Source organism: Heterodontus francisci, chromosome 30, assembly GCF_036365525.1.
Source record: "Heterodontus francisci isolate sHetFra1 chromosome 30, sHetFra1.hap1, whole genome shotgun sequence".
NCBI classification, from domain to species: Eukaryota; Metazoa; Chordata; class Chondrichthyes; order Heterodontiformes; family Heterodontidae; genus Heterodontus; species Heterodontus francisci.
In genome coordinates this window covers 19752752-19765746 of record NC_090400.1, presented here as the reverse complement: position 1 = coordinate 19765746, position 12995 = coordinate 19752752, and the positions used below count along the sequence as shown (strand labels likewise).

At 42.9% G+C, this 12995-nt stretch overlaps 1 protein-coding gene across 1 annotated transcript in view; it reads left to right on the top strand.

The window, feature by feature from the left end:
• Positions 1 to 241: 241 nt before the first annotated feature.
• Positions 242 to 12995, top strand: part of tmem132e (transmembrane protein 132E) — a 679389-nt gene continuing 666635 nt past the window's right edge. The window contains exons 1-2 of the mRNA XM_068009881.1: positions 242 to 416; positions 1016 to 1922. Coding sequence (XP_067865982.1) covers positions 242 to 416; positions 1016 to 1922 — 1082 coding nt within the window. The remainder of the gene's footprint in view (positions 417 to 1015; positions 1923 to 12995) is intronic.

Sequence of the window (12995 nt, the reverse complement as noted above, 5' to 3'; positions counted from 1 at the left end):
TTGCAAGGGACTAATTGGCTGGAATCTTCCTGGTCCCACAGGGGCAGGCTTTGAGGTGGGACAGGTAGGAATTTCTGAGAAAGACATGTTGGATCATTGGCCCGACATGGTCACACCTCCATAATCTTCCATGATTAAGTGCCCATTTGTGGCCTGATTAGGCCTCTATTGGCATCTTCCTGGCAGCGAATACGCCCCCCCCCCCCCCCCCCCCCCACTGAGGGCCAAATCTGGGCGGTGCATGGGGCCTACTTTTAATCCTCCCACCTTCGATGTGGCTATCAGTGAGCCACTGCTCCTGCTAGTGGCCATCCTATGGAGAGGTCCCTCCACAGGGGTGGCCACCGTTCATTTAATTGAATTCAGCGGGCGCCTCAAGATGGAGGCACCCTTACGTTCCCACTCCAATACTGGAAGTATCCGTATCTGGCGGTGGGGCTGCCATCCTTCCAAGGCTGCAGGCCTTCTGATTGGGCCTGCAGCCTAAGGGACTCACCCACCATCCTTAATTGGATCATGGAGGGGGCCTCTTGTTTGGCTGCCTCCAGGAAGTTCTCCCAGGTGGCCACTCACTAGAAGCATGCAGCCTATGCAGTACTGGATTTACGCTCGAATTCATAGGCCACCATTTAAATAATTTTGGAAGTACATTAGAAATAAAAAGCTGAAATTATTTTGCTGTGAAATTCCAAAAATCTTGTGCTTTTAGTTCGTTACATAAAGTTCATCAGTTGTAATTTTGTTATGTAACTTTTTTAGTAAAAACTTCATCAATCATAATTAATTCGCCACATTCCTTTATTTAGAACAAATGTTACAATAATTGCTTAGCAAACTTTCAATTTCTGTATCAGACTTGTTAAAAAAAATAGTTGTGCAACTCTTTACCAATTCTTTTAGCTGTTATCCAAGCTAATTTATATGCCAGCTGTATGGAATTATTATTGAAATTGAGGAACATTCAACACTGCTTTTTTAAAAACATATGTATCAGTTTTGTCTCTTCTTTTTGCAGTTCACAGCAAAGTGTTGCCTACTAGTTCAGAAAGATTACAGAGCTTCTACACATCCTCAGCCTACCTTCCTGTGAACTACAAGCTCTCAAATGTACAGCTAGCCTTTTTCCTAAATAAAGACGAACCAAACCCACAATGGAACAGCACCAGATCACTTCAACGCTTGGAACACTTTGTTGTATTTCAGACAAAGGAACTTCCAGTGGTGAATGCCACATTAGGACCTTTCTTCATGGATCGGACCCTCCCAAAAGATATTCTTCAGCCCACCAGTACGTTGGAAGTGCTGGACCGATTTACCATGAATTGGAAAGTCAGAGCCTTTATTATCCAACAGAGAGTTCCCTTTAACCAGCCACTTGTCCAAGTACTATTTTATGTGGCAGGCCGAGATTGGGATGATTTTGATGTTGTGGATAAGTTGCCATGTGCTAGACTTCATGCTTTCCGAGATGTGAGCGGTATTAAGAGCTCCTGCAGGCTGAGGGGAATCTTAGCCATGTGCCTGGTCCAAGTTGACTTGTCCCTTGCCTGGTTTAGTTCTGCCACCTCAACTATGGGAAGAAAGAAACCCGTGGATAATTTGGATATAATCAATGAAAATCTTCAGGTTGAACTCTACTATACCTTGCATCCTCCAGATGGAAGTGGAGACTGCAATGCTGGAAGTGATGCATCTTCTCGTCAAGGGAAAAATGTTAGGCAGGATGGATCACACCAGCAGCCTTTGCTACGTATAGGAAGCATCACTTTATACCAGCCTCCCCAAGCTCAGTTAGTTCAGGAGCACAGGCTCGATGGCAACATCTTCATTCGCTTGCCAGAAGGACCACTAAAACCTGGGGAGATCCTTAGTATCTCTGTGTTTCTAACACCAAATTCAACAGTGGAGCAATTCACTCTGAGGTATGGCATATTTCTTTGTTTTTACTTTAACAGATAACTAAACTTTAGCTTGACTATGATGTGGAAAGCTGTGTATTGTATATTATGAAATGTACAAACAATACAGTTATGCCAAAATGTAAAGATTACTTTTCTCTAATGTTCCACCTGCACTGCCAGATGTTCATTCTGTTATGTCATCATTAATGTTATATGCCTATTTGTTTCCCATTACTGACAGTCTTTTCATCTATGCAATCAACTAGGATACTGACAATTCTCCATTAATAGAAAAGGGGTTAATGAGTCTTTATTGAATCTTACAAAAATGAATGGGTATGCATGGGTTCAGTTATTGAGGGGATGTAGTGGATCATGCAGCTCAAAAGGAGATGGGTCTCTATGTATGGCATCTCTGTCACCCAATGGGAAGAGAATATGCCTTGTATTTCCCTTGTTATGACTTGCCATCTACAGCAGAAGATAACACTTTTGAGTGAACCCACAAGGTGCTACAGACATCCATATAATCACCAATTTACATGGCAATCTTAGCAAAGACCTTACCTTTTGTTTTTCCTACCCTCCTCCCCCTTTCACTTGCTTAAAACCTATTACATTTCTAACTTTTCCCAGTTTTGGTGAAATATCATCAGCCTGAAACGTTAACTCTGTATTTCTGTCCACAGATGCTGCCAGACCCGCTGAATATTTCCAGCATTTCCTGTTTTAATTTAATAATAATAAAATTCTGGCTGTTGAGGACACTCACCAAATTTTAATTAAGATGAAGTATGTACATAATGCCTTATTCATGGATTAAGTGAAATTTTTGTTGTTCCTTACGTGATATATTTAATGACTAGGAAAGGGAAGCACTCTGGTATCTAGGCAGCAGCTTGTAACTTAACTAGCCAGCCCTCTTTGATGCCTGGCCATGGACAGGCCAGGATACAGGACTACACTGCCCATGTACCTGTAGTGGCAATGCAGTCTGGTGAGGTGTTCTCTCAGGAATCGGAAGCCCTGAGATGGCCTCCTTGATTCCAAGCGGCTCATGATAGCACAGGACAGCTAAGCACCACTGGCATTCCTGTCTCTTTGGTATCATCTTAGCATAGAATTAGGATAAATTAATGAACAGCGCAGACAGAAAACAGGGGTATGAGAACAGTAATAAGCACATGATGTAAATAAATATGTATATAATAAAACCATTTTGGTGATATGTCCCATGTTCTGAAGGAAGTTGGCCTGTTTTTTGTGGTTGACAGCATGTTGGAGGGGCAGTCCTCTCTATGCCTTCTGACTGAACTGTTGCCTCATTAAGTGGATCTCTTCTGAGATATCAGTGAAGAGGAGTAGTCTTTAGACTCTAGTAAAAGGATATTTCTTAGTTAATCTTCAGTTTATTGCCCTTATTCTGTATCATTTCTTTCTCCTAATCCTGTTTGCCTCCATTATAGGAGAAAACCCATAGTGAACCTCATAGTAAGTACTCTAAAGGCGAGAAGCAATAGATTTCCTTGCCAGAAACTACAGAAAGACAATTTACAGAATCCTTTCTTAATTGCAAATCTAGGAGGAGAGTTATTTTTAATTGTTTCAATCACAGCTGATGGGCTGGATTTCGTGCCCGTGCCAGGGCTCCTGGCAACGGATCGAAATGGGAATCCGGCCTTGGATGGCTAGAGCCCCCACCCCACCCAGCCCCCTGCCAGCCCAATTAACAGCCCTTTAAAGATGGGAATCCCGCCTCCAAGAGCTGCCAGCCAATCACAGTATTGGCATGCCACCAGGAGTGGTGGCCAGTACCGGTACTGCAGAGGCCTTGGAGCCCGGATCCAAGGTAAGTAATGCGGGGTCACTGGGGCCAATCTGGAAGGCCCAGCAAGAGGGGGCTGGAGGGTGGGCGTTAAGTGCAGTTGGATGGGGGTTCAGGGAGTTGCAGGTTTTCCCAGCGGGGGTTCTCCGTGGGCCACAGATTGCCCTCAGAGGAGGACCATCCTCCCAAGCCTACAGGGAGGTCACCTCCTTTTACTGGTTTTTACAAGATGTAATTGGATTAGATCCCAGCAGTGGTAGGAAGAGGCCCTTAAGTGGCCACCATTGACACCCTTCTTGTGGGGGTGGGGGGGGAGGCCCATAAAATTCAGCCCCATATTTCAAAGTTTGTGGGCACTAAAAGCTGTGAACGTAACCTCTTCTTGCAGGTAATTTACCCCTCTTTTCTATAGTCCTAACTTAAGTCGGGTGCAATTCTGTTGTAAAAGGTGAAATTTCTGGGAAGTAGCTTTCAGCTCATTGTCCTGTCATGTGCACATATGCACCATTTTCTACCACAATGTGTGTGCATTTTAGAAAGGGTGTAACTGCTGAATGATAAATATGTTCCAAATTACGGGGCCCTATGTCACAGCTGTATTGCTTTTGCATCTCAAAAATTAGAGTTTTGGGACCAAGAATTTTGCCATTTATTTGATCAGCTTAAGATTCTCCAAGTTTAATTGAGACCTAAATAGATATTGGATGTGCCTTTTAGCATCATAGAAATCGTGGACTATTACTTCTGTCTGGGAGGAAAGCCCCCGAAACTAGGTTTGTAGTGGTGTTGTATTAGATGTTAGCACAGCGACTTAGCCTAGTTAAAACCTACCCTAACCAGGTATTTACAAATGAAAATTAATCTACATCCCTGAAAGAAATGTCATGTTAGTACCAGCAAAGAATGGCTTGGGAACACATGTTACAACCCATTTATAGGTATCCCAATGCTAAATAATTAACATTCTAGTTATTTGTAACACACGACAATACCTTTTTCAACCAATGAAGATGAGGTAGTCACTTTGAGTAAACTCACAATTCACCTCATCTGCTGCTGCATTATCTGATACTGCACTGGCCATATCAGTTGTCAAGAAGACCCTTGGCAGAGTAAAGTGAAAGTACTTGTTTTATACTATTTGGACGTTTGACTCAATTAACTATACGGAACTCTGTATGTATCTCTGTACCATCAGATGAAATGATTTTCTCACATTCTGGATGGTTGGGGCCCAGACAAATCTGACTGCTGAACTCTGCTATATACATTAGGAAAGCAACCTCTGACAATTGCTGTCAGTTTACACATCCACAAGAATACACATTGGGTACAGGAACAGGAATTCAAAATCTGTTTGTATGCACATGTTTCTTCAGTAAAACCAGCATGCAAATATCCCTGCTATGCTTGATCTCTTTCAAAAAATTGGATAGTTCTCAATTCATGAGGTGAATGTAAAATTGAGGTGCTTCCACTAAACATGAATTAATTTATGGTTAATCTACATACTTTCAACCTGAATTGAACTTCCAAACGAAGGATTTATCTCGACATATGTATTGTAGCCCCCATTTATCAGGTAGCAGAGGTTAATATTTAGGAAACCAGACATTAAGCCATACTTGGACAACTGATAAATCCCTTTTCTTTCCCCCCCCAAGGCAAAGATAATGTGGTTAATATGAATATGATGCTCCACCAAAACTGTATTTTCATGATTTTGTCAATTGCAATCTCTGTGCTTCGTGTCCGGAGCTGGCTGACCCTGTAGAAGAGTTGGGTGGGTTGGTGGCCGGGGTGGATTGCGGAGATGCTTGGGGGAGACTCCTTCCACATATTGTTCTGTTCCCCAATGCAGATTTGAAGTTAGTCTTAGAGGTTGAATGACTCATATTCTTGTAAATGGATAGGTTTATTGGTCTTGATATTTAAAAATCTGTGGCACTAGCCATATGAAAACACTTGCACTGTTACATAGGTTATATGCCTTTTAATCTCAGAATGGGAAATGGATAATGGGATTAAGCTGCAATAAGAGCTATTTTATTTTTATTTCATACACTCATAGCTCACTTTTTGCAAAGAGGGCAGAAATTCTAAGGAGAATATTTTTGCTCAAAGTACTCCCCCAGCAATTACATATTCAAACAATACTACAACATCAACAATGTGTGTATATCTATATATTATATATATAGTGCCTTTAACATAAAAAACCATCCCAAGGTGCTTCACAGGAGCATTTGAAAACCTCTGCCCCAAAAGGAGATATTAGCTAAGACGACCAAAAGCTTAGCCAAAGACCTAGGTTTTAAGCATTGTCTTAAAGGAGGAAAGTGAGGTAGAGAGACACAGAGATGCAGGGAGGGTATTCCAGAGCTTAGGGTCGAGGCAACTAAAGGCATGCCCACCAATGGTGCAGTGATTAAAATCAGGGATGCTCAAGAGACCAGATTTAGAGGAGTGCAGTTAACTCGGACGGTTGTGGGACTGGAGGAGATTACAAAGATAGGCAGGGGCAAGCCCATGGAGGGATTAGAAAACAAGGATGAGAATTTAAAAATCAAGACATTTCTTGACTGGGAGCCAGTGTAGGTCAGCGAGCACAAGGGGGTGATAGGTGAACGGGACCTGCTGCGTGTTAGGACACGGGCAGCAGTGTTTTGGATGACCTCAAGTTTATGGAGAGTAGAATGTGGGAGAACAGCTAGGAATGTGTTGGAATAGTCAAGTCTAGAGGTAAGAAAGGCAAGAATGAGGGTTTCAGCAGCAGCTGAGCTGAGACAGGGGCGAAGTTGGGTGATGTTACGGAGGTGAAAGTAGGCAGTCTTGGTGTGAATATGAGGTCACAAGCTCATCTCGGGGTTAAATGTGACACCAAAGTTGCGAACAGTCTGGCTTAATGTCAGACTGTTGCCTGGGAGAAGATAGAGGCTGTAGCTAGGGGACGGGGTTTGGAGCTGAATACAGCTGAGCTTTCGTTTTTCAAATGTCAATTTTTTTGACATTCCATATTCGATTGTATTGTCAATATGTCTGCAATGGCTCCGCTGTTTGCAATTAGTGCTACAGTTTTAGACAGGCCTAAGATCTGATCTGATCTTGTCTAACCTTGGGAAAACATGCAATCAGCTGAGTATGCAGCATAGCCAGCAGGTAACTTGCAATTAGCCAGCTGGTAACTTGCAATAATGTTCAGATTGGAGGGTGGAATATTGCATGAAGATTTTCCTGGGCCAGCGTGTCCTATATTCCCATTGCTTAGAAGATGCAAAGTGGCATATACTAAAGCCTTGCTAGGATTTAAAAAAAATACACGAAAGTATTTAAGGAGAATGGGGACAAAAGTAATTATTTCCACTTTCCTTAAAATATCTCCAATAAAAACAGTACTGTAATGCATGTACATATTGTTCTCTCTGCTTATTAGAATGTTGATTACTGATCTTAGAAAACCATCAGAAATTGTTCCAGAACCATGTGCTTTACATTAAAGAGAGAAACCTGTAAAGTATGATGCAGTAACTTTCTGAAAACTACAACAATTTCTTGTAGATAACAACTAAATGTCTCCATTTGACAGTTCGAATTTCTGCAGCCTTACATGGTCATGGAAACAAGCAACTCAATTCATTTTCAGATTTTATTGGTGGAAAATGTTACTGATGCACAACTTTGATGTCATATTTTACCCCAGGATGAACTTCCTATCACATAGCCGCACCATTACTAAGAATGCCTATTTCTACCTCCCTAACATCGCTTGATTCTGCACCTCCCTCAGTTCATCTGCTGCTGAAACCCTCATCCATGCCACTAGGCTTGACTATTCCAATGCACTCCTGGCCTGCCTCCCCCATTCTACCCTCCGTAAACTGGAGGTCATCTAAAACTTTGCCTCCCATGTCCTTACTTGTGCCAAGTCCTGTTCATCTATCACCTCTGTGCTCGCTGACCTACTTTGGCTCCTGGTTAAGCAACGCCTCGATTTTAAAATTCTCATCCTTGGGTTGAATTTTATCAGCTTGCAACTTCAAAGATGGCGGGGCGCACGTATGAGATTTGCTCTGCGGAGCTGCCTCGATGTTAAACATGGTGGCTCATTTAAATGGCTGGGGCAGACTGCTCCCCCATGACGTGGAGGGGGCAGGTGATCCGTTCCCAGCAATGGCCTATGGTGCCACTGCCATTTTTAAAGGGCTTAGAGCCCGAAATGATGATTTAAATTTTTAAAGGGACATTGAATTTAAAATATTAAAATAATTAAGCATATCTTTCCGGCCCCTCTGCCACCCCCCACCCCATAGCCTTACATTTCATCCCTTGCCCTAACCCCCCACAAAATACACACCTTGTGTACCTGACCTTCTTTCCACCCCCACAAAGGTCAGAAACTTTTAACTTTACCCCTTCCCATCAGCTCCTAGACCAATCACATAAGTTTTATCACGGCCTCGTCCCCCCCGCACTGATATACTTACCTCCTCCCCACTCCCTACCGGTGTTCACTGTACTTCAATGGTCGGAGATTGGACAGTGCGAGTATGTCGGCCACCGACCGTAATATCGGAGCAGGACGGCCGGTGGCACCCGGTAAGTAATTATTCTTTAATTTACATGTCTTATCATATTTAAATGTGTCTCACATCGCCGAGCGGCAGGGGGCCGCCACGAGGCCTCGCCGCTGGCGGTAATATGGGGCAGGGCCGTCCCAATGTCGAAGCCTGCGGCGGTCCTCTCTCGGAGGCATTTTCCAGGCCCCCCCAAGGGGTGGGGGGGGAGGGGTCGGTATAATTCATCCCCTTGTTTTCAAATGCCTCCATGGTCTTGACCCTCCCTATCTCTGTGATCTCCTCCAGACCTACAACCCTCCGAGATATCTGCGCTCCTCTAATTTTGGCCTCTTGAGCTACACAATTTTAATAATTCCACCATTGGTGGCTGTGCCTTCAGCTGCCATGCTCTAGGATTCTCTCCCTAAACCTCTCCGCTTCTCTACCTTGCTCTACTCCTTTACGATACTCCTTAAAACCTACCTCTTTGATCAAGCTTTTGGTCATCTGACCCATCTGAGAGATAATAGAATAAACTGCCACTTAGAAAGGCACGGATTAATGAGGGATAGTCAGCATGGATTTGTTAAGGGAAGGTCGTGTCTTACGAACATAATTGGATGTTTTGAGGAAGTAACAAGGAAGATTGATGAGGGTTGTGCAGTGGATGTTTTCTACATGGATTTTAGGAAAACATTTGACAAGGTCCCACAAGGCAGATTGGTCAGAAAAGTAAAAGCCCATGGGATACAGGGGAATGTGGTGAGTTGGATCCAAAATTGGTTCAGTGACAGGTCGATGGATGTTTTTACGAATGGAAAGCGGTTTCCAGTGGCATTCCACAAGGCTTAGTGTTGGGTCCCTTGCTGTTTGTGGTATATATTAATGATTTGGACTTAAATGTGGGAGGCATGATTGGGAAATTTGCAGATGACACAAAAACTGTACGTGTAGTTGATAGTGAAGAGGATAGCTGTAGACTCCAGATTGATATCAATGGTTTTGTTGAGTCGGCATAAAGGTGGCAACTGGAATTCAATCCGGAGAAGTGTGAGGAAGTGAATTTGGGGAGAGCAAATAAAGCTAGGGAATACACAATAAACGGGAGGTTATTGAGAGGGGTAGAGGAAGTGAAAGACCTTGGAGTGCATGTCCACAGGTCACTGAAGGTGGCAGGACAGGTAGATAATGTGCTAAAGAAAGCATATGGAATGCTTTCCTTTATTGGCCGAGGTATAGAATACAAAAGCAGGGATATCATGTTGGAATTGTATAAAATGCTGATTAGGCCATAGCTGAAGTATTGCGCACAGTTCTGGTCACCATATTACTGGAAGGACATAATTGCTCTGGAGAGAGTACAGAATGTTACCAGGGCTTGAAAATTACAGTTTTGGGGAAAGATTGGATAGGCTAAGGTTGTGTTCTTTAGAACTGAGGGGGCTAAGGGGTGACTTAATTGAGGTTTACAAAATTATGAGTCGCCTGGATAGAGTAGACGGGAAAGACCTGTTTGCCCTAGCAGAGAGGCCAATTACCAGGGGGCACAGATTTAAGGTGATTGGTAGAAGGATTAGAGGGGACAAGAGGAGAAACTTTTTCACCCAGAGGGTGGTAGGTGTCTGGAATATGCTGCTCGGATCAATGGTGGAGGCAGAACCCCGCAACTCAATTAAAAGGGAACATGGACCTGCACCTGAAATGCTGTAACCTACAGACCAGGTACTGGAAGGTGGGATTAGAATGGGCGGCTTGTTTATTTTTAGTCGGCGCAGACTGGATGGGCTGAATGGCTTCTTTCTGTGCCATAACTTTTCTATGGTTTCTAATATTTTTGTGGTTTTGTGTCAGTTTTTGCTTTATAATGCTCCTGTGTAGTGCCTTGGGATGGTCTTTATGTTAACACACTATATAAATACAAGTTGATGTTGATTAGTTTTCTGTTCTCTGTGTAGATCAGCTGTTGCAGTGTTATAGAACTGGTCATTAGTTCTACCCCTGACTGTTGACTTTTGACATAAAATCTGTCAAATTGATGTGAACCAATGAGAGTAGCTTTCTCGTTTTCCCCCAATAAGGGGAAGAAAACAAATCACTGCTGGGCTATTTAACTCCTGGTAGGAATTTATGTGGAGATTTGTGGCCTCTGTTTGATTATCCCTCCAAATATGGTCATTGGTGCCAAAGTATTGAAGTTGCATCCCATCTTCTACACCACCATACTACAGTGTTCTTCCATTGTGTTATACCTTTCTGGTTCACTGAATTAAAACACACAATTGAATAACATGATCACTGCAATACTCTGTTCGGGACAATCTTATTAACCTACATTGGGCCATACTAATTTCCTTAATGTGATTAGCACTAGAAATTACATAGAAATGACAGCACAGAAACAGGCCATTCAGCCCAACAGGCCTGTGCCGATGTTTATGCTCCACACGAGCCTCCTACTACCCTAAACCTATGAGCATAATCTTCTGTTCCATTCTCCTTCTAGCTACCCCTAATGCCTCTATGCTATTCAGCTCAACTACACCATGTGATAGCAGGTGTCACATTATAATTGCTCTCCGGGTGAAGGAAGTTCCCTTTTTCTATTTGTTCATGGAATGAGGGCATCCCTGGCAAGGCCAGCTATTATTTCCTGTCCCTAATTGCCCTTGAAAAAGTGGTGAGCCACCTTCTTGATCAGCTGTAGTCTGTGTGGTGTGGGTAAATCCACAGTGTTGTTTGGTAAGGAGTTCCAGAATTTTGACTTAGCGATGATGAAGGAACGTCAATATATTTCCAAGTCAGTATAGTGTGTGGCTTGGAGGGCACCTTGCAGATGTTCCCATGTGTCTGCCGCCCTTGTTCTTCTAGACAGTAGATGTCGAGGGTTTGGAAGGTGCTGTCAAAGAAACCTTGGTGAGTTGCTGTAGTGCATCTTGTTGATGGTACACACTGCAGCCATGTGTCAGAGGGAGTAAATATTTAAGATGGTGAATCGGGTGTCAATCAAGCAGTCTGCTTTGTCCTGGATGGTGTTGAGCTTCTTCAGCGTTGTTGGAGCTACAATCATCCGGGAGTGGAGAGTATTCGATCACATTCCTGTCTTATGCCTTGTAGATTGTTGAAAAGCTTTTGGGAGTCAGGAGGTGAGTTAGTTAAGCAACACAGAATATCTAGCCTCTGACCTCCTCTTATAGCCATTGTATTTATGTAGCTTGTCCAGTTAAGTTTCTGATCAGTGGTACCCCCAGGATGTTGATGGTGGGAGCTTTAGTGATGTTAATGCCATTTAATGTCAAGGGGAGATGCTTAGACTCCTTATCTAACACTATGCTGTTTAAAAAGATACAAAAAGGCACACGTTAACCAGTGGATATTAATCCCAATACTTTGTAACTAGTTGAATTTTTTTATGAAGGCATGATGGCATTTAGAAAGACATTTATTCATTTCACTATTTTGTATTCCAAATGAAGTCAGATATGAACGTAATAGATTTGGGAGCTATATTTACAAGCATGTAATGGAACCCTACCTGGCCTGAATAGTCATACAATGTTAACTTATTTACTGTACTATTAGGCTACTGTGTGTTGAAGTTAATGATGATGGAATAGTAGGTTAAAGGTGATGGTAAACAGCTAAAGTGCAGCAACAGTGTCTGCTGCCACTACTAATACTGTTCTGAGTTTAATACAGTTACCAAACACTGAGTGCAAACATTGAGGAAAGTCAGAAAAAAAGTAAAGATTTGCATATTAAAATCTATTAAGCCTTGTTTAATGATAGGAATCAGCTCATGTGCTGGAATTGATGTGACAATAGGACAGCAACATTCAGAAGTATCAGAAGGGGATTTAGAGTAATCCAAGAGCTTTCAGAAAATGGGACTATACATCACTGGCAGCAGCAGATAGTGGCCCAGGAGCCCAATCTGGCCAATCAGCCTGCTCTCAATCATCAGGAAAGTGATGGAAGGTGTCATCAACAGTGCTATTAAGCAGCACTTACTCCGCAGTGACCTGCTCACTGATGCTTAGTTTGGCTTCTGCCAGGGCTACTCAGCTTCAGACCTGATTACAGCCTTGGTCTGAGCATGGACAAAGAGCTGAATTCTGTGTACCCTAGTCCTTGCACCACTTGTTAATGGGAACAGTTTTTTTCTTATCTAACCCTGTCATAATCTTGTACATTTCTATTAAATCTCCCCTCAATCACCTTTGTTCTAAGGAGAACAAACCCAGCTTTTACGACCTAACCTTGTAAACAAAAACTCCCCATCCCTGGAACCATTCTGGTAAATCTCCTGTGCACCCTCTCAAGGACCCTTACATCCTTCCTGAAGTGTGGTGACCAGAACTCCAGTTGGGGCCTAACCAGAGGTTTCTAAAGGTTCAGCATAATTTCCCTGCTTTTGTACTCAATGCCTCTATTTATGAAGCCCAAGGACCCACTTGCTTTACTAACCACTCTCTCAGTATGCCCTGCCACCTTCAAAGATCTATGCACACACACCCCCAAGTTCCTGCACACTCTTTAGAACTGTGCCATTAAGTATATATTGCCTCTCCCTATACCTTCTGCCAAAATGTTATCTCCTCACGCTTGTCAGTATTAAATTCTATCTGCCATCTTTCTGCCTATTCTGCTAGCCTGTCTATGTCCTGTTGCAGGCAGTTCATATCATCCTCACTATTTGCCACATCTCCAAGTTTG